Below are 25,622 nucleotides of genomic sequence, written 5' to 3' on the forward strand. Positions count from 1 at the left end.
GTAAGAGAAAAAGAGAAGAGTGGAGCGATTTGGAAAAGAGGAATTTATTTATGATAAACACAGGTCAGCTAGGCATGCAATTTATCCCAGAGAAGAGACAAGAACTCTGGAGACTTTCCAGAAGGCCGTACTGTGTTCCACACACTGCAATACTGTTTCCCAGTTACTTCTTTTTCTCTAAAGTGAGATAAGGATGAACGTGATTATTCAGCAGCTCAGTGATCTTTTCTGCCGTAGGAATGTACTGAGACGTTCCACCAACAGTATCTGTCTGCTAATGGCAGCAATCTATCTCCATGCCACCTAAGTGCTCCTGCCTGGGCTTGTTCAGAGCACAATGGTACACAAGAAATCATTCTTCAGTGGATGGGGATATACTCAGAGAGCTAACTGGGACTTCACAGACCTAACTGGGACCCTTGCTGTTTTGGGAAAGGACATTTCTAGAAACAGTATGAAACAAGGTTCTCAAGGCTTGTGTCAGAAATTAAGCATATTATTTTAGCAGTAATCTCTGGATTTTGCTCTCACTAGGAACACTGCACTCTGAACAGGCTGATGACATGATCTAGTAATTACAACTGGCTCCTGCCCACGCAGTGATGGTTGGAAGTCCCCTGCATTCTCCCTAGCCACCTGCCAGGTGAGCCCCTCTCTGAACAGTGCCTGCAAGCAGATGCTGCAATAGCTGACAGAGCAACTGCACTTGAGGAAAGAGAGATCAGCACAGAGTTCATCCTTCAGTTTTCCAGGGCTCAGTTTTTCTCCAGGATTTTTGTGAGGAGTTCGTTCAGCCGGCTCACCATTGGTCTGGGATCTTCATTCAGTCCTGCTGCTATCATGGCATTCTCATAAATCTGAGAAAGAGAAGAACATATTAAATAAGCAGCAGGAGCGAGGTGAATGAGAGCTGGGGAGGAAATGAATGTCACACTTCAGGAGTTGCATGCTGACAACAAGCATGTCTTCTAGGCAGCCTGGTAGGAAAACACATTGGCCACAAGCAGCAGAAATACACAGAATGGGAAACACAGAAGGATGAATCCAGCCTGCTAAAAGGGCTCCACCCTTGTTCCTTGCCACACACAGTCTGCAAGCTGGCTCTGGGGAGGATGGTGGTGCCTTTGCAGGCTTGGCTCTCACCTGATCAAGTAACATCTGGGCCAGATCAGGCTGACTGTCCTTCAGCTCATTAAGCTTCTTAATCAGAGCGTGCCTGTAAGAGTAAGAGAGATCCATACTAAGATTTAGCTTTTTTGGACATATGAGTGTTTTTTTTTTTTTCCAGAATAAGCATCTAAGCCAAGGCGGGACAGAAAATGTTCTAACTAAAGGCCGAGACAGCTCCACCTTTCTTGCTCCTGTTCCAGCGGCTTCTCTCTTCTCTCCCATCCCGACCCTATAACCCCCACAATCCTCAGAGGGCTGGAGACAGTATGGGTGGGTGGCTCATGTCCACCACGCCATGCAGCCTCATAGATCGAGGCACTGTAGCACACACCACACTTAACGGGGAGAGTTTTGCTAGCCTAGGGGCTTTAAGTTGCCTCCTCTGTGCTTCCACCCCGACAGGAATGCAGTGCTTAGCACTGGTATTGCAACCCCTTACCCTGTGTTGATCTCTAGGGTGGGCTGCAGAAGCTGGGCACGCTCCTCTTGGGTCTTGGCCAGCTGCTGCATGCGAAGAAAGTGGCGGGCAGCCCCCATCTCGAGCACAGTGATCATGGCGGGGTGGGTGTCCAGCCGTGTAGTCACCTGGGGCAAAAACAGCAATCAGTGCTGAGATGGAAACACACAATTTAGAGGTGGGTGAGGTTAAAGGACTCAGTCTCCTCAGCACAGATCCACACCAAGCCCCTGCACAACTTGTCCCCACCCCAGGGGAGCTGCCTAAATAGGCAGGAGAGCTGGGGTCCCAACTGGCCCTACATAACCTAAGTATGACCTGGTAAAATGGGCTTTGCTCGTTACACATTAAGAAGTGGTTCTTCCCATTGCCACAATGACCACCCAAATGACAAATACCAGCATTCACACCATTTACAGAAAGGATGCACAGAAAATGATTTTTCTCAGAGTCCAAAGTAAAAAGTCTGTGGCAGGAGACCTCCGGTCAACCAGTGCCTTTACTTCCTAGACTATGATCTCCGTGGATCTTCTGTACTCAGTTACCCAGGCACAGGACACCTACCTTAACGTCAGTGACTCGAGAGCCTAAGACATTTCTCATCCAGGCCATCAAATCCCCAGCCTCTCTCTCTGTCAGACGTTCTGCAGCTATCAGAAGAAAAAGGGCGCATCTGAGCATGCATCTATTGGTTATCAGTGGACAGTGAGCTTTACTCCTGATTTCAGTCCATTTCACGCTTTAATTTACTTGCTATATCATGAAAATGGGAATGCAGCACCACTCAGCACACACCTCTGTACATCCCCTCATCCCAGACCATGACATACGCGGAGAGGGCAGGCTCTTTCCCTGCCAATGCCTGCCTCCCTCTGTCAGGGCACCAGGTGTGTGTCTGTTTTTAAAACTCCATGTATGACATACCATCTGCTTAAATTATCAAATGTCTTAAACTTTGATCTACAGCAGCATGTGCGATGAAAGGGATCTGCAAGAAGTACAACCTGCCTCCGCCCATGAGAACTGCAGGATGGAAAGGAGCGCTCTTGCTCATAGACTCAGGAACTGCAAGAGTGCTGGAAGAGGCATACCCTCACTGGCTGACACAGGGCGGCAGGACTGCATGCAGCAGGAAGGGCCAGGGGAACCTCACGATACCTGGGCGACTCTCCTCAAATTTCTCTTCCTTATAGTGATCAACAACAATGTCCGTCTCCACCGAGATCAGCTTCTTCTTGTCAAACTCCCGAAGGTGCAAGAGTGTCAGCTCATCAAATTGCTCATAGCAGAACAGGACCTGTGCCAAAAAAGCAGACAACAACATGTTGTTTGAGACAAAACAGCACTTTCTCTCCAGAGGCAGCTCTGCACTAAACGGCAAGAACATCACAAGGGAAACTAGCAGGTTCAACCCTATTGTGATTATCACTCAGCGCTCCAAATAAAAGCAAACCTGTACAGGACTTTGCTACTACGGATGGCAGGGCTGCAGCTGGACAAGTTCCTCCCCCCCAAGGGAAGCCGAGAACCAGCACTGACTCCAGTCCTGAAAGGGCCACCTGCCTGCAGAGGACTCCTATAACAACGCTGTTACCAGCACTGCACAGCAACTCCTAGGCTCCTGCTCCAGGGTTCAGCAAAGGCAATTAACAGATGTCAGAACCAGCAGAAATATCTAGATGTCTGCACAAGCACTAAGCCACCTGCACAGGGTGCTACATGTCCTTCCTGGCCCCATGCTGTACTAGCCAGTCTGAGTGGAGACAGAGGAACACAAAGATGGGGACTGTCACAGGCCTCACTGCTCCGCTCAACTCCGAGATCTAGCTGAGCCCTAGGCTCCGATGCAGCGTCCTCCCTGACCGCAGCTCTCTCCAGCTCACCTACCTCCATGTCCTTTTTCTTCATGGCTTCAAAGTATGGGGAGTGCTCGGCCAGATGCCGGTTGGGTGCACACAGGTAGTAGATGTTTCTGCTCCCTGCCTTCATGCGGGAGGCATACTCGGTCAGGCTGGTCAGCTGGCCTGCGGGCAAGGCAGATGATTCGTAACGCAGCAGCTTCGCAATGTCCTCCTGAAATAAACGTGCTCTTGTGAGCTGAAGGCAGGTCACTATAGCTCTACCTGATCACTCCCAGTTCCAGGACCTCTTTTTGCAATGGGCAGACTTGTTTGCAGTTTGTACTTCTGCAAAAAGGCTCAGAGGATTCCGGGTCCCACCTTTCCTGCTCCAGATATTACAGAGGCAGAAGAATGACCTAGACGGGATGTAGGCCAAGCTCTCCTGGAAGTGGGAATCCAGGCTGAAGACAACAGCAGGGGTAAAACCCTACTTTATCGCCTGCTGTAGTTCAGATTCTATCAGTGAGGGCTGACAACAAGTATGGGTACAGAGATTCTGCAGTGTCCTGAACTAGAATGGGAAACAGCACCCAGTCAGAGAACATCAGTTAAGGCAAGGTGCACTAGAGCATCCGTAGGTCATTAGACCCAGAACAAGAGTTAGAGGTATGTAAGATTCACAGAGAAGCAGCAATGCCCCTCATCCCAGGTCACATTAGGAGCCCATGCTCTTTCCCATCAGCTGTAGCGTATCAAGACTGCTGGTACCTTAACATCCTGCTCTGCTATCGTGACAATCCCCTCTCTCATGAATACTCCATAGTCCTCAAAGAATTTGGCATATTTCTCAGGGTCCTTCTTGCTCTGGTCAATGAAGAACTTTATCAACCTCTTCTGCAAAACATCTCGGAGTTTCCTGCAGCAAGAACAAGCCTTTTTAAAGATGGCTGCTAGACCAAGACAAGTGAACATCTCCCCATGCAGTGTTTCAGTGACGTGTTTGGAAACGAGGAAAAAGAAGAAACTCTACGGCCACTGTCTCCTTTTCCCCAAGGCTCTACATTTGTTCTTTGTACCTCAATCAAGAGGAGTCAAGAGCTGGAGAGACAGCCAGGGCTGCTGTACAAACGCAAGGCTGAAGCTCAAATCTTCAATAACTTCAGTGACTCAGTGATACTGCAGTACCTAACCAACTGCGCACAGGACATTCACCACACTCCCACAGCTACCCTTAAACACAGGAAGGAAGCAGCTACAAAAGGGTTACACTGGGAGGACCCCTTTCTGACAGCCTCAAAATCCAGTGGAGTGGCAGAGTTATTTTGATGACTACAGTGAAGCTCAAAGCATTTTAGCAGCCACTGAATGCAAGTTAGCCATTAGACCTAACAAGGTAACAGCAAAACCAAAATGGAGTAAGAGCCTACTCTTATCCTTGTATATCAAGTTCCAACGACAGATGTTTGAGAGGTGGACCTGAAGCACAAAAATTAAGATCCAGGGGCATTTTTTTATTTTATTTTGAGGAGACTGGCCTGTTGGCGGTCAGCTTCCCTACGCTTCAGAACCAAATGAAAACCCTGCTGGCTTGCACTCAGTGTTTGACATGTATCTGTAAGAGCATGGCAGAGCTCTGAAGGAAGTTTGGAGACAACAGTTACAAGATGCTGTTTGAAGGCCTACATGGTGACACTAAGGTTTGGACCAGCTTCCTAGCACTGACTTACTGTTTGGTTTTGTTTTCCAAACCACATGGTGGTGGAGATCAGACGCTTTAAATAGCGAATCCACTGTTACTGCTATTGACCAGAGGTACGAAAAGAAAGCCTAGTGCACAAATTGCACATGGCCGAGGAGGAAACAGCAGATCGTATGACAGCACAGTGATTACACATCTTTAGATGTGACCAGCATGGCTGCGAAACTTTACACCCCGTGTTCACTTTACAGACCAAAGAAATTCTCAAGCATGGGAACGCTGCAGCTCGCTTACATCCACACCCCTCTGACTACCCCGCAATGCCCCCTCCTCAACCAGCAAGAAGCCATAAGAGCCTCAGCCTCTTACCTGATCAGGGCACTTTCTTGCAGAAGCTCCCTGCTGAGGTTCAGAGGTATATCCTCGCTGTCCACAACACCTGGAACACAGAGCGACCCTTGAACAGCGAGGCATACACAAGTGCCAGGCTCAGGAAGCAGCCCCTCACCTAGCCCCCTTGGAAGCCACATTCCACAGCCCACTATTCCTGCTCCCAGCACACACCTCTGAGGAAGCGCAGCCATTTAGGCAGGATGTCTGCAGCTTTGGTTTGGATAAGAATTTTGCGGCTGTAGAGGGCAACACTGGAACCCAGTTCTCTGCTGATGTCGAACATGGATGGTTTCTGCAGGAACATGAGACAAAGGTAACACCAGCACTGTGCAGGGTGCCCAACCATCAGGTGCACACCATTCTGCAGCAATCTGCTCAGCAGCACCAGCTGACCAGGTCATACTGCGGTCACCTTTACCAGTACGGAGTCCAGCAGGAACTGAAATCTTGGCTGTCTTCCCTAGGGACCTACCTGAGCCATCTCCGACCCCACTCATGGCTCAGTACCCCCACCATTATCCTGTAGCACCCAACCCACTGCAAAGATGCCACACAGGATGCTCCTCCTTGCAGTTCTGCCTAAGGAGTAGTCCTATTCTCTCCTCTTCAGAGGAACTGGGCAGATCTCCCACTGCTCTCTGGAAAGAATGGCACGTACTTGCTCAGGCACATAGAAGATGCTGCGGATGTTGAGGGGAGCGTCGGTCTTATAGTGCAGGACATAGCGGGGCTTGTCGTAAGCCTGAGCGATGAAGCGGTAGAACTCCTCATGCTGCCACTCACCAATGTCCTTGGGGTCCAGCATCCAGAGTGCCTGTGGAGGAGCAGGGAGATGAGTCCCCATCAGCTCTCATCACCTATGGCCTCACAGCACAAAGCTGCTCTTTCAGTTATATTTTTCCCTCCAGGGTGCCTGAGCAAGGAAATACCGTCTTTCAAACAGACACACTTTCCTCTGCACAGCAGGAGGGCAGTGGGGTGTAGTATGATTCACACATTAACAAATCACTGCCACTCAGGTGACCTCTGGTCACCTTCCATGCAGGTACTCTTGTCCTGCAGCACATCTAAGGCAGATTTGTTCAGCCCAAAACAAAAGGGGTTTGGCTAACCTCCATTACTTGACACTTGTCACTGGCCAAGAGCATCCCAGACAATTACCACAGCTCAGCTGACTGGCAGTACTAGTCAAGCATCTCAAGGCTCAGACCAACAAGCAAAAGAAAAGCGAAAGTTTAAGTGGGTCTATTCCAACCCACCTGTCTCCACGATGGGAGTCCCATCCCACTGCAAGGTCTGTTGAGTGCCTGTGAAGCAGGTCCTCCATTACCTGTTTTCTGCTGATGTATTTTGGAGCATTTCAGGAGTTGCTTCGTGAACCAATTGGCCAACTGTGCCTCAGCAGTACAGTTTCACACATCAACACGTGAGTTAGAGTCATGAGCTCCAGACCATGGCTTTCCCTGTAGCCATGCTTTCCACCCACTGCTGCTCTGAACCCCACAGAAGCCCAGCATTCTCTGGAACACTTAGCCCAGTGCTCACAGCACATTTACATTCTCAGTACATCATCACAAGATTACCATCTAGCAAAGATTTGGGAGGTTCCACCTATTTAACAAGCACTGGGACCAATTAATGAACTCTTGTTTCCAGCTGGATGAAGACTACTACACTTAGCACAACTCTTTGCCACTCGAGCCCTAAATACTAAAATATTTAAGTACTTAAGTATTTAAGTAATATTTATGTACTAAAACATTTAAGTACATCGAGTGACAGTTGTGATCGATCACCCTGGGCAGTGCAGACATCCAGCCCACCCTCAACCTACCAGTCGAAGGGATTCAGGGCTCTGGCAACCCTGCCGTGCTTCTGTATTCCTTAAAGCTGCTTTTGCCTCAGAGCATTGTTACACAAGCAGCTTCCTAACATTTCCAGCATACACAAGTGTCCTGGAGGGTCTGCAGGATCGCAGGTAGGATTAAGGACTCAAGTGGGTACTAAGGTGCTTCAGAGCAGCTGTTGTTAGGTAAAGTCCTGCTTTCCCAGAGCCTTACTTGTAGCTACAGCTATCACAGTTAGAATGGAAAAGCCTCTAATTCTATGCTGTCAGCTACATGGCAAGCATTCAAGATCTTATCTAGGAAAACCCACAGTAGGGATCTAACTACAGCTCAGTTTACAGTGAACTGATGTTGATGTGTGGAAAAATGGAAAAAAAGATCCCAGATAAAGAAGAGGCTTGAAATGGGAACATAGTGAGAATAAAGCTGTTGCCATATCCCAATGGAGAAAACATTTTCTGATACAAAGATAAAAGTACATGACTCCATTAAGCACATTTCACCCCTTGCTCTAGTACTGCTCTTCTCTAGGGAGTGTTTTCTATTGATTGTGAGGTAGGAAGACCAAACAGCTGTCTAAATTAAAAAACTAGAAATAGATTTAAGGGAAACAGCTAGAAAGCCTTTGGAACAGAAACACTATTATTGTAGGAATCCAAATAAATAACAGTCACTAATAACACCAATTGCAGAACATTAGGTAAATTAACATGATAAAATATTTAAGTACATCCTTGAAAGCTTGCACACTCAGTGCCACTTCCCAGGAAAAAGCAAACAAACAATCTCTACCTACTCTCTTAAGTGAGGAAGATTTAACCAACCAGAAAATGAGATGCTGGAGGAAAAACAATTCATAGATTTTTATTTTAAAGATAACTACTTTCACCTAGGAGATTCCTGCAACTGGGCCGGAACTTCTGACTAAGGTGGATCTGGCTGTATCATTTTAAGTAGTCAGAAAAGGCCAGCATTAAAAAATGCAATTTAATTAAAAAAAATAATTATAAAGCAATTAAAAAAAAATCAGACAGTGAGCTGCGACACACCAAAACCCAAATGTCCACTGGCATTGGCTATCCCACAGCGAAAGGCAAGAACTGCAGCAAGAGGTGTCAGCCCACTAGTGACATGAGCAAACCCTACACCACTAACATGTCACCTGGCTTAAACATCTAGAAGCAGTATTAAAAGCACTGAGACAATCATTCTGATTAGGGAAGAATCCAGAAGATACCTATAAATAAGAACTGCTTTGTCAACCTGCAAGTATTCTCTTCAACAAACGCCAATAGGCAGTACCAGACATGATTTATGCCAGATTACCTCCTCTTGTTTTAATTAACTTGTCACTAAAGGGTCTGTGATATCCTGGACAATCCTCCCCTGACTGCCAGAGACAGCAGCAGCAGCTTTATTGTGCTCCTGCCTCCGGTGGAAGATTACAATGGTTCATCTCCATGAGCAACCTGTCTGTGGCCCTCCTGCTTACCTGTAATGTGTTAATTCGTCTCCCATTGAGATACAGCGGGAAGCTGATGAAGTTGCTGTATTTTGTCACCACCTCTGGAATGGAAAGAGGACATCAAAGAGTTATGTTTGTGAAAACAACAGAGTAAGAATTTCTTCAGTAACAGCATGTAACAGGTGCCGCAGGAGAGTACGAACACTGTACGTTCACCTCCCACTCATGGGGAACCAACAGACTCCGTGCATCCCCTCAGTGGGTAACAGCATTTCCCTCCTCCGCTCACCCTTGACTCGGTCTTCATTTGCAAATTCCTTGCAGTCTTCTTTGAGATGTATAATAATCTTCGTCCCAGTTCTGACACCAGAAGCTTCTGCAATCTCGAACATTCCTGAGCTAGGATTAGAAACAGAAGCCATGTCAGCTTGTGCCTCAGATACAGCCATGATGGGACATGAAAATATGTAATTAAACTGACAGCATGCACAACACCTCAGCACCAAGAGGAAAAGGCAAAAAATCTCAAATGTTTGAACGCTCTCTGTGCCTTGGAGAAGGCCCCCAGATAACATGGCTGTCTTCCTACAGATACCCCGGACCCCTCTCTCTACAGACACCAGCAGCCTCTGCAGAAAAACTTCAAACTTCTGCTTGCATAGGCCTAACATTCAGCCTCTCCCCTACATTTGACAATTCTGATTTGTGGGCCCACGTTCCTACCTCCACTGGACAGCAGTACCTTGTTGCAGTGAAAAGCAGCTGTGCTCTGGTAAAGGCAGCCTGTTCTGGATGACCACTGCTATTCTACTGCTAAGCGAGTGCCACCTTAGAGCACTGACCTAGCAGAGAGGCAGGCAAGCCTTCAAAGCGTACAGCAGTACAGACTGCAGTACACAGCAGCTTGGCATCCCAAGACAGGCTGATGTCTCAGTTACAAGTTGTTTTTTAAGAATTTAAATGACTTGGTAACTAGAATCATAGATATACTTCAGTTCTAGGAGATTTTAACGGGATGCAGAGCTTCTCACCCCCAGGAGCTCCAATTTCAACAGGGTCCAGCACAGCACAGCTTTGCCATCACAGGTGTTTGCAACTTGGAAGCAAGAAGCAAAGGCTGAGCACGTGCCTACAGAGCCACAGCACTGCACCAGCCCTGCCTACCATGGGTGCCCTCGAGCAAAAAGCCAGGGAACAACTAAACCAAAGACAGTAAATTTATCTCTCTAGTCTGGAGTGCTGCTAAGAGAAATGCCTGCCAGCAGGGAAGGAACAGGAGAGGCAGGTACTCTCTTTGTCCATAACATGCCTGCTCTGACAAAGCAAGCTCGTCTCTGTAGTTGTTCACCCTGGCACATTTGGCCACGCTTTCTTGCTATGTATAATCTGAGCAGGATCTAAACCAGTAAGCCCAGTCATGAAAGACCACACAAGCCGTGTCTTGCTCTGCTCAGCTTTCAGTTTGTGCCGGATCTGGATGCAGCCCCTGCACACTTCCACCACGTTCTGCAGCCTTACCCATCTGAAGACCAGTGGTAGCCTGGGCTCCCCGGCTCTGCAGACTGTGAGAACACCTCCACTTTATCAGCAACCATGAAGGCTGAGTAGAAACCTACTCCAAACTGGCCGATGATTTTACTACTGGCTTCCGCTTGGCTCTGCAGAGCATCTAAAAATGCCTGGGGGAACAAAGGAGGAGACGTAAACCAGCGCACCAACTCCGGGACCGCTGCGAGGCTGCGACCCGTCCTCCAGCGCGGCTCCTGTGCGCACTGACACAGCCCTACGCCAGGCACCGCGGGCCTGGCCGCTCAGCACCCGCATCCCACGCCTCTGTCAGCACTCAGGAGGGCAACTGAGGACAGGGTTTTCTCCCTGAGGACAGGGGTTTCTCCCGCAGGGAACGTGCCTGTGGAAAAGGGAAGCATTGCCTAGGGCAACACGCGCTGCAGAGAGCAGTAAAGGAGAACAAGCAAGGGCTCAGTCAATAAGAAGGAAGCAACCTCAGAGTAGCGACTTGGGAGATGGACAAAAAAAGGTAAATATGACAGTTTGCCAGCACGAGGACACAGCTGCTGCCCTCCTGGACACAGTGTGAATGCCAAATGAGCATCTGCCCCTCCGTAACGATGGCCTGGGGAGGAAGGCATTGACTTTGGGGAGCGAGGGCAGCCAGGTGCAGCAGCATTACATGCAGGGGCCATTAGTGCTGCTTCGGCACCACAGGCCTCCCTGGCACACAGCAGAGACCATTAAGAGCCAGAAGACTCCATAGGAAGGTTTCACCTTCCAAGACGGGTGCAATTTCACAGCTAGGCTGGGGGCCAAGGGAAGAGACAGAATGAGAAGTTACTGGGAGAACAAAAGCGACTGTGACCGGAGAAGGCTTCTCTAAGGGGAGGAAGGGGTGCCTCGTCCCAAGTTACCTTTGAGCCCGATCGAGCAATGGTACCAAGGTTAGAAACAAGTTCCTCCTGGGTCATCCCAATACCTGTGTCCTGAAAAAAAAAACACAGCGATAGCAGCTGAAATACCAGTAGAGAACTGCTGTAGCAACCAGCTCCCAAGCAACTCCTACCTCTGACCAATGCTCTCACCTAGCCAGCCGAGCACTAAATGCAACAACAGCAGGCTTCCAGCTGAGACTCCACCTGCACAGAGGCAGGACAGCAGAGGCAGCAGGGACACAGCTCTAAGGGGCAGCCACAGCTGTCTTGTGGCTATAAGCCATTAAGAAGTTTAGAAACTCAAGCGTTATGTGGAGAGAAAGCAAAAACGTGCCAAGACTGGCTGGTGTCTGCACCGCTAACACCACACACACAGTGTGCCAGGGCTGGAAGGAGATCTCGAGCCAGGTCACAGCCTCCCTGCACCAGGCACCGCGTGTGCACGAGGCACCCTCCGCTCCTCTGCGAGCACAGAGGGGAGTGAGGAGCAAGAGAAGCAGCTTATTTCCAGCCTGCAGGTAGGGAACTGATGCCCTCACCCCAGGAGTCAGAGGCAGAGCAGCAAATCCCTTAAATCTCAGGTAATGCAGACCCTTGGCTACATGCTCTGCTTTGGCTGGTCTCCTTCTCCTGCCTGTTCTTTCCCGTCTCCTCTCCCCCTCGCATTGTGCTCTGCAGAAGTTGAGCATGAAGCTGTCCGTGTGCAGAGCCACGAGTCTGAGAGCTGGACACTGCAGTGCCCGCGGGAACAACCTAACCCCAGCTGGAAGCACATTGCCCAGGCCACCCCTCAGTGCTCAGCCCAGGCTTTGAAGACACGGCTTCATCTTGTCCCCAGTTTATATATGGATTCACACTCCTGCATGCAGAAAAACAACTCCCTGCTGCTAGCGCGTGCCCCTCAGGCAGCAAACCCTGCAGCACCACCCAGAAAAGGCTGCAGCACAGCTCAGACTAGGCTGCAACTTCAGTTGTTGTCACAACATGTTTGCACGACCCCAAGGCAGCACGGACAGCAAAACCCAGCTAGGAATGGCCACATCCTCACACAGGACCCCAACAAAAAGCTTTCCCACTCACAGCCAGTTTTCAGACTTGCTCCACACGCACCTTCCTAAGAAGCCAAGTACAGGCTAGTGGCTTCTGCAATGCTACTTCTGAAAGGAAAGAGCCATTCTTCCTCCCAAAATCCAGCAGCTTCTCTACCTGCCAGAAACATCCCGAGAAGCCACCCTGACAGGTTCTCTGAGCCACTTGGTAAGGCGGCGGCAGCGTGAAAATTATGCACGTGAAAGGTGATCCTTGCTCATGCGAAGAACTTGGCTCTCACGTACCTGCGCACACAGCTGTCAAAGCTGACAGCACCCTGCATATCCCAAAGCGTGCTGACACGCTCCGAGCGTTACTGATGCAGGGGTGGCAATTTGGCTGGCTGGAGTCAGCAAAACGAGCTTGAGCAGAACCAGCTGCTGCTAGATGGCTCAGAGGTGGGATGCCACGGAGATTTCTGGCACAGCACGCTTCTACCACCCATGTAGGGCACTCAGTGGGCTTCTTCACTAATAAAAAAGATGGCATAAGAAATACCAGTACCTATCTTTTGGTCTAGTATTTAACTCCACTGAATGATCAAACTGTGGTCAACTTGTGAGGTTGCTGAGTGAAATGCCACGTGGACAAGACATTTTTCTGCATCCCCACAAGTCGCAGGACAGCAACATCTTCCACATGATTAAATACGGTAAGGCCAGTCACAGTCATCCTGGCTAAGGGGGAAGATGACAGGTAAAATCTCAACAGTGGGAGATGAAAAGCCAGGAGAAACAAACAGAGTATGGCAAAATCTCAGGAATCTGACATGGTCCCTTCCCCCAGGGAAGGAAAGGCCAGAAAAAAAAAAATAAAATGTTTTCAGCATCTGGTTCAGGTTTCGTTCGTGCCAGACCCTGAACAGAACTCTTAACTCCTCTGATCCACTCCTATTTATAGCACAGCGTGTCATTCCCAAATTCCAGTATGTTAAAAAAACATCCCTACCCTGTGAATATATTTGGCTATTGAATTCGGAGCTCCCTGCCAAACTTACTGCAAAATGCTTACGGACAATTCCTAGAGACCAGTTCGATGAGGGTGAATTGCAGCGAACAAAGAGAGCCTGGCTCCAAACACCGCTCGTCCAACCGCGCCGAGCCGCCAGCAGGGGAAGCGGGAAGCGTGCCCCTAGGTGGCCGACCGCAGGCCCTGCCAGAGCAGGCATTTCCAGGCAGGAAAACACCTGGGTGGATTTCGATGGGAACGCCACCGAGACTCAAACCGCTCCTGCAGCACACGCGTTCCCTGCGGCTGGCCCTCGTGCTGCGCCTCACGGCTCCCTTCGCCAGATGGTGCCGCGCTGGGGCGCAGCGCTGGGAGCCGAGCGGGCCCAATTCTGCGCTGCCCAGCCGCCGAGCCTGCCCACGAGCAGCCAGCCTGGGCCCGGCCGACACGGGCGCCTTGGGCAGGAAGCACCCTGTGGTCCCACGGCGATTTACGAACACTTTCTATCGGCAATCAGCCAGCCTAGCTGCAAGGACTGCCGTTGCTTCACCGCCAGCGCTGCAAATTCACTTCCCCTGCAGACAGCTTCAAGCCCTCTCTTCAGTCTACAGGAAAATTTCTGCTAGCCTGAGAACAGCCACAGCAGAGCTTTTTTGTAAAAGCACGAAGCCAACGGGACACGGGCCTCCACAGACGAGAAGAAGTGAGGGATATGTTCAGAGTTCAAAGCGTACAATGACACTCCACAGCTTCACAGAGGAGAAACCAACTGCTGTAAAGCATGACACAGATCCAGGGCGCTGACGCTTCGTTAGCTGGAGGCTAATTACAGAAGCCCTTCTGTTGCTCTGCTGAGTTACAATCTACTCACCTGGTTAAACTTCCCTTCTGGGACTTCTCAGGGTGCCCGGTAAACAGCCAGCCCCTGAGCCACTCCCTCTGCAAGACAGCACCAGGCTGCATGCAGCCATCCTCTACGGGCGGCAGGAGCACTGCGGTCACTTGCTGAACTACGCATCTGAACAGAGCAACATTTCCCCTGAAAAAAAACAGCAGCTGCACATGTGTTTTCAGCACTCTTTTCTTTTTACGTGGAGACCTCCTAGATACAAAGCGTGCTGTTGGGCCGCACTGGACCTTTGTTCTTTCTCTGCACTTTGTTCCAACCCTCCTGGTGCAGGTGCTGGAAGCGTGCAGAGCCCACCCTGCGCAGCTACGGCTGGGTGACTGCCTGGCACGCAGTGGCTCAGGGCTCCCACCACCAAACGCCTTCTGCTTGCTCTGCAGCCATGAGGACTTCTGTCGTCCTCGAAAGACGTAAATGAATACCTTTGGCCCCACTACCCGTCTCATCAAATCAATCTTGCATTCATACCATACTTTTTGGTAAATTAGAAACGAACAGCACACAATTACAGCAACAAATCTAGTTTAAGCTAACAAATTGCTTAGTTTAGCTGGTAAACAGGAACCCAGGTAAAGCATCATTATTTTTGCTCATTACCTGAGTCCAATCTAAGGTATTGCAGAGCCTCGTTACACAAAACAATCTATTAACTAAACAGTCTGCTGCCTTCACTACAGCTGCAGAACGCTTGCAGTTAGAGATACATGTTAGAGCTACTGTGCCTTTCCTTTTGCTCTGTGGCAAAACAAAGCAAAACATCTCATTGCAAAATCTCGATGGGGCGTCAGGAGAACATCGACTACCTTATAAGATAAGGACATGCTGCTTTCACCAACTACCAAGATAATGGAATCCCCAAATGTCAGATTAACAACTGTCCCCCCATTATTAAACGCCTTGCTTAAAGAGACTTAAAATCCACACGACCAGGACAAGGGCTGCACCGGAGCAGCGTTCTGGTTTAGAACCCATAACGAATGCATCTGCAGCAGCAATGAAGGGAGGAAACAGCACACTCAAATTCATGCGTTCCAATACAAGGTAACCTTGCCTAATACATGGAATAAAGGCAGAGCCTGATGTTTTCTTTCCTTTCCAGTACCACGTATTCACATGATCACATTATCCGCAACAATGCTGGGCATCACCACAGGCACAGCCTCCACCCATCCAGGTCTAAACGCCTGCTGTTCAAAAAATTACTTCCTTTTCTCCACTGTGAATTTCTCATTTTTAAATGTGATGTGCTCTTATTCTGGCATGAACAGAAAGAAAACAAAAGATTCTGCACTTCTTTCTCTAGGCCACAGATTATTTGAGATGCATTTATATGTCTGAATCCCTAGCTTACTTGTTAAAGATGATGCAACAACTGGAAGCTCAACCCACCCCTGCAATCAGAGGCACATTTCTGTAAGCTTCACTCAACCCGGGGCTTCCCCAGGCAGAGAGCTTCACCCCACGTTTTTGTCCATGCCAGCACCCCCCAAGCCCAAGCGGCAGAAGGATGCTGCAATGCTGCACGCCTTCAGGATGCAGCCTCTCTGCTGCAGCACAGTGCCACAGGGAGTGCCAGGAGGTGACCCAGCACGGAGCAGGACCGGCTCTCCACCTGCACCACACTTTCTTGGAGATGTGGGTGCACCTGCACTGACCTGCTGAAGTCCAGAAGACACCTCAGGTCCTTATCAGAGCCTCAGGACAGCTCAGTCCTTGCTGCAGACCGTTTACAGCTCAGACGCCAGGAGAGATCTGCTCACTGATCCAGGGAGCTGTTGCACGGCGGAGTGAGTGCTGTTTGCAGACATTTGATTTCCTCCCAAACACAGCAAACTTGTTATTTTGAGGCTTTGCAAACACTGCTTTTGGATGATTGCAAGGGTGAGAAGAAAGCCCAGCACAGGGAACTGAGCAGCCCAAACGTTGGCAACAACTATGCTGCTACCCCTGTTAAAAGGGTAGGCACGCTCCCTCATCCAGCAGCAGCCATCAGCTCTGTAAGCGCTTCAGACGATTTCTTCTAAACCACTAGCACTGTCCTGGCCCTAAATTAAACGAGGCCACGGGTGTCCTCCAGCCCCCCAGCTCACATGAGCACAGGGTTATCAATCAGCAGGTGGAGCACTAGGGCAGGCGTGCGGCCAGCCCAGGGTCCGGTGCCGTCACCACGCGCAGGTGCTGACACCGAGCTCTGTGGTCACGGGGTTTTGGGGTCTGTTCCCACCTCAGACACGTCTGTACAGCCTCAGCAGGCAGAACTGCTGATCTTTCCTCAATGAAAACACAGCCCTAACATTTTCAAGAGGATTTTCTTAACAGACCTGACCCCGCAGGCTGCAACTGCTACCAGATGGAGCTGTCCTAGAAACAGAGCAAGGCAGTTTTCAAAGGGGTGGAGGAAACCACGGCGTCTGCTGAAACAACAGGGCTTTGGTGGAGGCACAGAGGTGGTGTAACCTGGTGGACTAGGCAGTGAACTCCAACACACACACAACGTTCCCCTCTGAGCAGACACAACATCGGCAATGCTTCGGTAGCACCCCTGAACGAGGACTCTCAATTCACCTGGCAGAGAAGCAAGCAGAGCCGCAGTCACTTCACAGAGACGAATGTTGTCCTTCACGGGAGCAGGATCATCTCTCCCCCCTGGATGTGCCCGTCAGAGGCCACCACACACCACAGCCCTGCCACTTCTCACATGGTGAGGCACAAAGAGGTGCTACGTGGTTTGGAACGGGAGAGGAGGCAAGATTCAGCGGACCCAGGGGCAGAGAGCAGCCTAAAGATCTGAGAACAAAGACCTACGGGTCAGCATGAGAGAACAGGATAGGCTGGAGCGATGGGCTGAGGTCAACTGCATGAAGTTCAACAAGGCCAAGTGCCGGGTCCTGCACCTGGGCTGCAACAACCCCAAGCAGAGCTACAGGCTGGGAGATGAGTGGCTGGAAAGCTGCCTGGCCGAGAAGGACCTGGGAGTATTGGTGGATAGTCGGCTGAATATGAGCCAGCAGTGTGCTCAGGTAGCCAAGAAGGCCAACGGCATCCTGGCCTGTATAAGAAGCAGTGTGGCCAGCAGGTCGAAGGAAGTGATTGTGCCCCTGTACTCGGCTCTGGTGAGGCCGCACCTCGAGTACTGTGTTCAGTTTTGGGCCCCTCGCTACAGGAAGGACATGGACGTGCTCGAGCGAGTCCAGAGAAGGGCGACCAAGCTTGTGAGGGGTCTGGAGAACAAGTCTTACGAGGAGCGGCTGAGGGAGCTGGGCTTGTTCAGCCTGGAGAAGAGGAGGCTCAGGGGCGACCTCATCGCTCTCTACAGTTACCTGAAAGGAGGCTGTAGAGAGGTGGGGGTTGGTCTATTCTCCCACGTGCCTAGTGACAGGACGAGGGGGAATGGGCTAAAGTTGCGACAGGGGAGTTTTAGGTTGGATGTTAGGAAGTACTTCTTTACCGAAAGGGTTATTAAGCATTGGAACGAGCTGCCCAGGGAGGTGGTGGAGTCACCATCCCTGGAGGTCTTTAAAAGACGTTTAGATGTAGAGCTTAGGGATATGGTTTAGTGGAGTACTTAGTGTTAGGTCGGAGGTTGGACTCGATGATCTTGAGGTCTCTTCCAACCTAGAGAAATCTGTGAATCTGTGAATCTGTGAATCTGTGAAACAGGACCTTTCTAGAAAAAAATAGCGTGACCACTGCCAGAGATGACACGAGGGACCTGCTGATTCTGTTCCAGTGGGTCCTAGTGGGGACAAAACCCCAAAACGTTGACTAAAAGGCATGTCCATCTCTGCCTCTGTCATTGCGGGCAAGGTTTTTTTGCACCTTTGCAATCCTGAAAGGTAGGGGGATGTTCTGAGGCTCGCTCAAAGTAATCCTTATATTCAGTACATTTCTTCAAGAGGTTATAAATAAACCTTTCACTGGAGGTAAGGAGCTTTAGGCACTGTTGAGAAGGCAAACCTATTAAAAGAGATTGGAGCAGCACTGCTCTCTCTCCCTTCTCAGAGTGCAGCACTGCTGCAGTTAAAGGCTTGCTCATTTAGTCGCATTAGAGACGCACAGGCAACCAGATAGGGGGTTATAAAAAGATAAATCCCTAAGAGCTGTAGTTGGGTATGACGTCAAACACATGCTATCTGCAAGGTGGGCAAGCAGGTCTCTTAGCCAAAGTGCCACAGCTTCTAAAGTCAAGGACAAGAAGGACAGGCTGTCTGGATGGGGTCAGAGGCTGCATGCACACTGCGATCGCAAAAGGGAAAGGAAGAGCAAGGCAGGGGTGATACCCTGCTCGGGGCTAAGCCAGAGCTCATTAAGGAATCAGTGTTACACAGCAGTCAGAAAAATGCAACAGTCAGGTGTGATAGGAAAAGCAAAGCCTCTGCATTATGATCTGAGGATCTTTGGGTTGATAATCATGTTGCCCACTAATGATCACCAACTTCCCCATGGCAACTGCAGCCGCTTGTTCTGCAGAGAAACACAAATATAAAATAACTGAGCAGCCTCTAAACATCAAGTGCTTTTGTCCACGTGAAAAATATCAGACCATGTGCTTTGTGCCACATCCCTCACGCCTGCTGCTGTCTGCATCGTTCTCAGATCTCCTGGGAACAGTACGAAGTTACGCTCTCACAGATGATGTTGGTCCACAAGGAAAATTTCCAGTTTGCCATGTCTGCATTAACGTATTTGCCATGAAAGCACCAAAACTGAGCCTCAGCCTTCCACCCTGGACAATGGTCACCAACAAAAGCAATCAAAGTACAGAGAGAAGCACCAGCTCCACCTGCCCTCACCACACTGAGGCCCACAGGTGAATGTGCTTACAGATTCCCCCACTCCTGCTAAGCATTTTGTCACCAGTAGTGAACAATCAGAGCCAGGACTGCAGAAAGGAGGACAGGCAGGTGCCATGGTACTGCCACAATCCACAGTCCCTCCTGTGCATTAGGGCAGAGCTTCAGCTGGGCTTGGCCTGTCCCAGAGCAGGAGGACATGGAGATGATCGGCAGCGGGAAGTTCTGACCACCAGCCCAGTATCTCCCAGCAACCCAGGTGAGAGAGGTCTGCTAGCTCCCAGGCAACACAGACTTGAGGAGGGAAGAGAATTCCTACACAAAGGTCAGGGTGAAACCAGACTCCCAACTTCTCCACTACTGAGAAATATACACACAACCTAGGAAGTGCACTGAAAGGATACTGGGAGAAATGCTTCTGGTAGCTCCTAAAAGGAGAGGAAGGAGCAACAAATTTTCCTGTTAGGGAAGTTTGGAACAGATGAATTGGTAGTTTCTCATCAAATCCTGATGTTACAGCTTCATGAACCAGAGCCCAGCTGAGGACAGAACAATACTTCAGGCAGGCTTGGGAATCAAAGGGGCTGCACTGCCACTCAGCTTCCACCAGTCCTTCACAGGACCGAGGCCAGTGGTGAGAGCAGCAGGGAGTAACATCCTCCTATTACTAAAGGGAGGTACCTGGATAGTGATGGTTCCCTTTCCACCGTCCGTCTGCAGGTGGATCTCCATCTCTGGCAAGGCCTTCCCTTCTGCCATCAGCCGGTGACGCAGTTTCTCCAGCGCATCGCTGCTGTTGGAGATCAGCTCCCGGATAAATACCTGGGGAGGAGACAACCTGACACTGCAGCCTGGCCTTCCCCACTGCACAGGGCTCTCAGAGACCAGGAACTCATTGTCTACCCACAAACTAATTCCCAGCGTGCTAGAAGAACTGCCTTTCCCCATTATCTGCCAGGAGAATGGTTTGTCTGAACTCACTAGCAAGGCACAGAGCCTCTGAAGCCCACAGAGAAACCTTGGCCATACTTAACCTTTGTTTTCAGATTTTCAAGGTGTCTTAGAAAAGAACATTCAAGAAAGAGTGGGATATGAATAGCACAGGATTTACTGTTAAACAGAGCAGGTATTCTTCCAGCCCAACTGCTGTGAATATAACCCTTGACAGAGACGGGACTTTGCTCACAGAAATTCTACCAGCGCTGGGGCAGGTGGCAGATGCCCTACCTCCTTTTCTGAGTACAAGGAACGGGCAACAATGTCCAGTAGTTTCTTCGTTTCAGCCTGGAACTCATGCTTGGAGGCCGCACCTAGAATCAAATCAGAAACACTTATTTAAGGTACTTCAGCAGGGTCGCCGTGCGAAGAAAGGCAAAACCGCATTCTTACCACGTACTTCAGGATTGAGAGCCTGAAGCAGGACAGGACACAGGCAGCTGTGGCCTCCAAGGAGATGACAACAAGAGTGTCATTTACACACCTCTATGTTGTAACACGCTTTGCCAAGCAGATGCCCGGCCTCTGCACCTCAACTCCTTGCATACAAACCTCAAGACAGGCACAGCCTGCAGTGCCTGCACGTCGGTCACCATGTCCAGGCTGCAGTCAGGTAGCCAGGAGCGAAAGAAGATTCCCCTTGCTCCTCATGTGTGGCCCCGTGTGATCCCCAGCCACTCTCTGAAGTGCCCCCCCGGCGTATAGCCTGCCTTCCGTACTCTTCCTTGAGTCCACCTGCACACGCCCACCTCTAAGAGCTTCTGCAGCCAGCTGTTTTTTCTCAGGCCAAACAAAGCTCTGAGCCTTACACAGAAAAAGCCAGACTCTCAAATGTCTCTGTGGGGCCGGCAAGGGTATACATTTACACCTATTTATGCGAGTGGGTGGCTGTGCCCTGGAAGAGAATTTTCCTCAGAAAGACTAAAACACCACAATGCTTCAGCCGAGAGACCATCCTTGGCTTTTTAAAAATAGCATTTCTCCTGCTAGAGGCTTTAGAGAACCCTAAAGCAACACAGGGAAAGTCACAGGTCACACACCCGCCAGGCCTTGCTGGTAAGCACCTACATTCCCTGGGGACAGAGGCTAAGCTGGGGCATGGACAGCGGCAGGAGCAGTGCATCAACCCTACCGGGAGCTTCACAGCCTGGCAGTCACAGCAATACCTGCCAGAAAAACCACAAGAGCACAGAGTTAAGATGCTATTTCTGTGCTCAAATAACTCAGGCAGTTTTGCTTTAAAGCACCTCTCTCTGGAGATGTGCAAAGCAATTCATTCTAATCAAAGTGCTGACAACAGGATTCTCATTAGAGCTTCACGGTCCACAGCAATGACCTGGGCAGAAACTGTTTTGGGGACAAAAAACCTCTTTTCAGGCAAACCCTAGTGCCTGTGAAGCCTCTACACACATGCATAACAGTCAACCGCCTGACTAAGCTCACAGATGCAACTTGTTCCCGCAGCCTTGATGGCCTCATTTCTTATTAAAGGCCATTCTAATTTACACACTCCAGTTTGGGGCAGGTGATGGTGCAACGCAGATTCAGTCTGCAATCTGCTGGCTAGGATGGGATGACCACAACCTGCACCTCCTCCAGAAACACTACCCCAGAGGGCTCACCCTCACGGTCAGGGCACAGTTACACCCAGGCAATGCTTTGACATTGTCCTGGGTCTGTCTGCAGCTCGAGAGTGCTCCCACGAGACACCAGTGTCCGTGCCCACCTTTGACGTTCTCTGTGTTGCTGATGATGGTGTGCAGGGGCTCCTCTTCCTTGCTCTCCGCTGTCTGCGTGCTGTATGTCCGGCCAGCAGAAACGCAGGTGGCAGGAACGTTGTGTCGGAGGCTCCAACAACGGAGTATTTCTCTCTGGAGGCACGCTGGTCCTCTTGCTAGAAGATACAATTCAGGACGTTTCAGTAAAAGACACAAGGATCAGCAGCAACAGGAGCACTCTTTAAAGGCCCTGTTTCGGTAGTCCCGTGGGGAATGACACTGGCCAAGCAAGACTGAAGTTCCCTTGTGACACTTGCCATCTCCCTCCGGCAAGTTGCTGCCCATGCCTGTCCCCTCTGAATTCGAAGTCTAGCCAGAACATGGCAACGTGTAACTTTCACAGTGAATTAACTGGTGAGGAAAAGGCATTCTGCAGCTTCCACTGGTGTTATCTTCTCTGGATGCTACACTAACGCTTACCATCAGGCAGACCCCTCCGCACCAAAATCCTTCTGCTTGCTTTCATCTCACCAGCAGCAAGCAATTCCTTTACGAGCCCACTCCACTACCTCCGAACAGCTCCAGCCAGCCCTGCTAGGCCCCTGTGAGCAGCTCCTTTATGGCAGTAAATACCTGGCTGTCAGAGCACAGGGACTACATCCTCCAGGCAAGCCAGCTCTGGGATAAGCAGCATGTGGAAAACAAGGAAGCCAGGGAATGGCACAAGCCCCATTAAGGAGGGGGATTCCCTTTCGCCCTCCTTCCAGCCCTCACCTCACGGTGCCCAGGTGAACTAAGTCTTCTCTCTGCTGGGAGATGAAACTAAAGCCAAACCTGGACACCAAAAGACTATTTACATTCCAAAGCCAGTTGCTTGGTGCTATTTCTCAGTGGCAGCTCGCACAGCCTGCGTCCCGGTGACAGCCCGGGGGGCGCAGATCCGAAGGTGCAGCTCCGCTGCCACCGGCGCTGGGGACAGGGCTGGGGTGGCCTTCCCCGACCTCACAAGGAACACAACTGAACCGGGCTGTTGTCAGGGGACAGGTGACCAGGATGGTTTGGGCAGAGAGGGGAGAAAATGGATAAGCAACAAACATGGCTGGAGGCAGTGACAAGCCCAGGCTTTTCTTACAACTGGTTCTATGCTTGCAGGCAGGGGAAGGAGGCAAGCTCCGCACCCTAGGCCTGCCAAAGGCATGCCTTCAAGGTGCCATTGCTTTAGATGAAGGGGTACAAAAAAAAAACCCACACTAACAGCAGACGGAACTGAGAGCCATTTGCACGGTGAGTCCTCACAGTGCAACCGTGAGCCCTCTGGACACTGCTGGTTTGGCTGCACGCAGCCCTGGGGCGCAGCTGACACGGGGGTGCTCAGCTCTCCTCTGCCTTCCTCAGCCTCGTCACAGCCCTGGGCGAAGCCGGCACCCAGCCCTTCTGGACATACCTCGCATCCTCCAGCTCGTCTGGGAGGTCTCAGGCACTGTTCACAAGTAACTGCAACCCCCTGCCCACCCACCGTGGCAGGTACTAACAGCTCCTGCACCAACAGCGGGTTCTGCCGCTGCAGACCTCCAGCCCGGGCTCTCCCTCATCGCAGTTCAGGTGAAGACAAATCCCGGAGCCTTAACAGCACTCCTGGGCCTTGCAGCCCCTCGCCAAGAGCCAACCGAGGTGGCTCTCCGTCCTCGTCCTTCCTCCTGCTCACAGGAAGCTCTGAATCAAGACGCACTTCTCCAGCTAGAAGCTTGAATGACTCCCCAGTCACTCTGTCCTTACACAGAAGAGCCCACAAATAGTTCTTAATGCATCTGAACACCTCCTACACACACAACTGATCGTTCTGCATCATGGTTCTGCTGCGTTATCACAGGACCCATTCTCCACCTTTCACCCGACCGCCTTTGCTGGGCTCATCCCGGTGAGCAGGAGAGCGGCCGGCGGGACCGAAGCCGCAGGAAGCGGAGGGCTCACCACACGGCTGGACAATTTCTGGCATCACGTCTACAGGCAGCAAGGCCCCAGAGCCACCACCGAGGTCATTCCCCGGCCCAGAAGTGCTAGCTGTCTCCAGGATCCACAACCTCTTACATTTTTTGTGCATTCACGCTTTTTGCCTCTCTACCTCTACAGCACAATAAATGAATCCATTTAGAAGGTATTTTTAGATCTGTGTGATGTTTGGCCTTACCATCCTTAATTAACAGCCTGTCCCGTGCCAGGTAGAGACAAGGCTCGTTAAATGCAAGCTGCAGCATTTTCAAACCGTTTGTCTCCTGTGGAGTCCTTGCCTAGCCAGCAGGGGAAAGGCTCCAGGCAGTTCTGGATACAAAACCACAATTATCGTCTCACAAAAGCTATTGAGGAAGCATCCTCTGAGATAACTGGGTAAAGCGACACTCTGAAGGAGCCCCAGAAACAAATTCCTGAGACCAAGAGATGAGGAAGGACTGGCCCTTACCGTGTGTGCTGGGGCAAATCGGATCTTTCACACAGAGTTAACCAGGGGCTGAGCTTTATGAGCCCACACACCTTCCTCCCTGCGCCCTCAGCGGGCAGACACCCCCGCTACTCTCCAGCTCCCAGCTCTCAGGGAATCCTGCGTGATCCCATGGGTACGAACGCGGGCTAGCCTCGCACGTGGAGAACAAGACACAGAAAAGAGGAGGGAGGACCTTGGGCCCTGGGGCTCCTTTCGGCGCAGGCACCGGGATGCTCCCGTAGTTCCTGAACCCAACCAAACCCCAGGAAACGCAGCCTCTTCTGGGAAAACGACCACAGCGAGCACTCAGTCAGGCCGAACGGCAGCTGGAAATTCAGGGTGGGAAACCGTGCCCAAAGCGGCACGGAGCTCAGAACAAGGCGCAGGACTTCGGTCAGCACAAGTCACCCTGCCAGCCCGGCTGCGTGCGGCCGCAGGCCTGAGGGTGCCCTCGCGAGGAACGCCAGGGGCAGGGGACCGCGTCCCGCACCGACCGAGGGAATTAAAGCCCGGCCTCACCGGGGCCAGGAGGGATCGCGGCTCGGGGGCGGCGGGGGGAGCTCAGGGCTGGCCGGTGCCGGCTCCCGGCGCGCCCCTCACCCCCCGCGGCACCCCCGGGCCCCCCGCCCGGCCCCGGAGCTGCTCCGGCGGGCAGGGTCCCGGCGGGGCCCAGCTCACCTGCGGCCACCCGCGGCCCGGCCCCGAGCCCGGCCCCGGCCGCAGCGCGCAGCAGAGCCCCGAGGCACCGCCCCCGCCGCGCCGCCGCCGCCATGCCGCCAGCTCCCGGTGTGCCGCTCGGCGCGCGGCGATGGCGTCATGCGGCGGGGCGTGACGTCATCCCGGAGGGGAACACCCCCCCCCCCCCCCCCCCCGGTCCCCAATTCGCACCCCCCCTCCGGGACCCCCGCCCCGCGCCCAGCTCCCAGCCGAGCACGGGCAGGGCAGGGCAGGGCCGAGCCCCGCGGGGCGTCCCAGAGCGGCTCCGGTGCAGGCCCGCAGCGCCCTGCGCCCCCCGTGAGCCCCCAGCCCTGCCCCCCGTTCGCAGCCCGCTGACCCCCAGGGCCTCAGGCAGCCGCTGCGAGCTCCAGGCGAGGTGAGGAAGGGGCCGCTGCCGCCGCCCCCCCCCAGCCTCGGTACCTGCTGCGGCTCCCACTGGAGGCCTCTTCTTCCTCGGACCCACAGCGTCCCGCACCCCTCTGCTCTAAAGCAGCCGGGGGGAAGAACAGAGGAGCACGGAGCAACGGGGGTGACCCTCAGCTGCCGCCTCTGCAGCAAGAAACACGCTCACAGCCTCTTGCTGTAGCGGTGCTGGTACGGCAGGACAGCCAGCAGCAGAAAGCAGAGCGCAGTGGAGAGCTGGAGACAAAGAAGAG

The 25,622-nt window shown here is 51.7% G+C and overlaps 1 protein-coding gene across 1 annotated transcript; it reads right to left on the minus strand.

The window, feature by feature from the left end:
- Positions 1 to 28: 28 nt before the first annotated feature.
- Positions 29 to 25,076, minus strand: TRAP1 (TNF receptor associated protein 1). The gene is made up of 18 exons (XM_083800872.1): positions 24,928 to 25,076; positions 21,779 to 21,946; positions 20,284 to 20,366; positions 19,738 to 19,878; positions 11,299 to 11,370; positions 10,391 to 10,551; positions 9,162 to 9,271; positions 8,900 to 8,973; positions 6,219 to 6,374; positions 5,732 to 5,852; positions 5,537 to 5,606; positions 4,237 to 4,384; positions 3,515 to 3,700; positions 2,786 to 2,924; positions 2,192 to 2,277; positions 1,610 to 1,755; positions 1,144 to 1,216; positions 29 to 857 (listed from the first exon to the last, which is right to left on the minus strand). The coding sequence occupies exons 1-18, from the start codon at positions 25,019 to 25,021 to the stop codon at positions 756 to 758; spliced, it is 2,130 nt and encodes a 709-aa protein (XP_083656998.1). The 5' UTR covers positions 25,022 to 25,076; the 3' UTR covers positions 29 to 755.
- Positions 25,077 to 25,622: the final 546 nt, after the last annotated feature.

The sequence above is a fragment of the Anser anser genome, assembly GCF_964211835.1.
Source record: "Anser anser genome assembly, chromosome: 15".
NCBI classification, from domain to species: domain Eukaryota; kingdom Metazoa; phylum Chordata; class Aves; order Anseriformes; family Anatidae; genus Anser; species Anser anser.

Coding starts and splice junctions, on each gene's coding strand:
- TRAP1 (XM_083800872.1), bottom strand. CDS start 25,021: ATGGCGGCGGCGGCGCGGCGGGGGCGGTGCCTCGGGGCTCTGCTGCGC. Junction 21,947..24,927: donor CGGGCCGCGGGTGGCCGCAG/GTGAGCTGGGCC, acceptor TGTATCTTCTAG/CAAGAGGACCAGCGTGCCTC. Junction 9,272..10,390: donor TACCACTGGTCTTCAGATGG/GTAAGGCTGCAG, acceptor TTCTAATCCTAG/CTCAGGAATGTTCGAGATTG.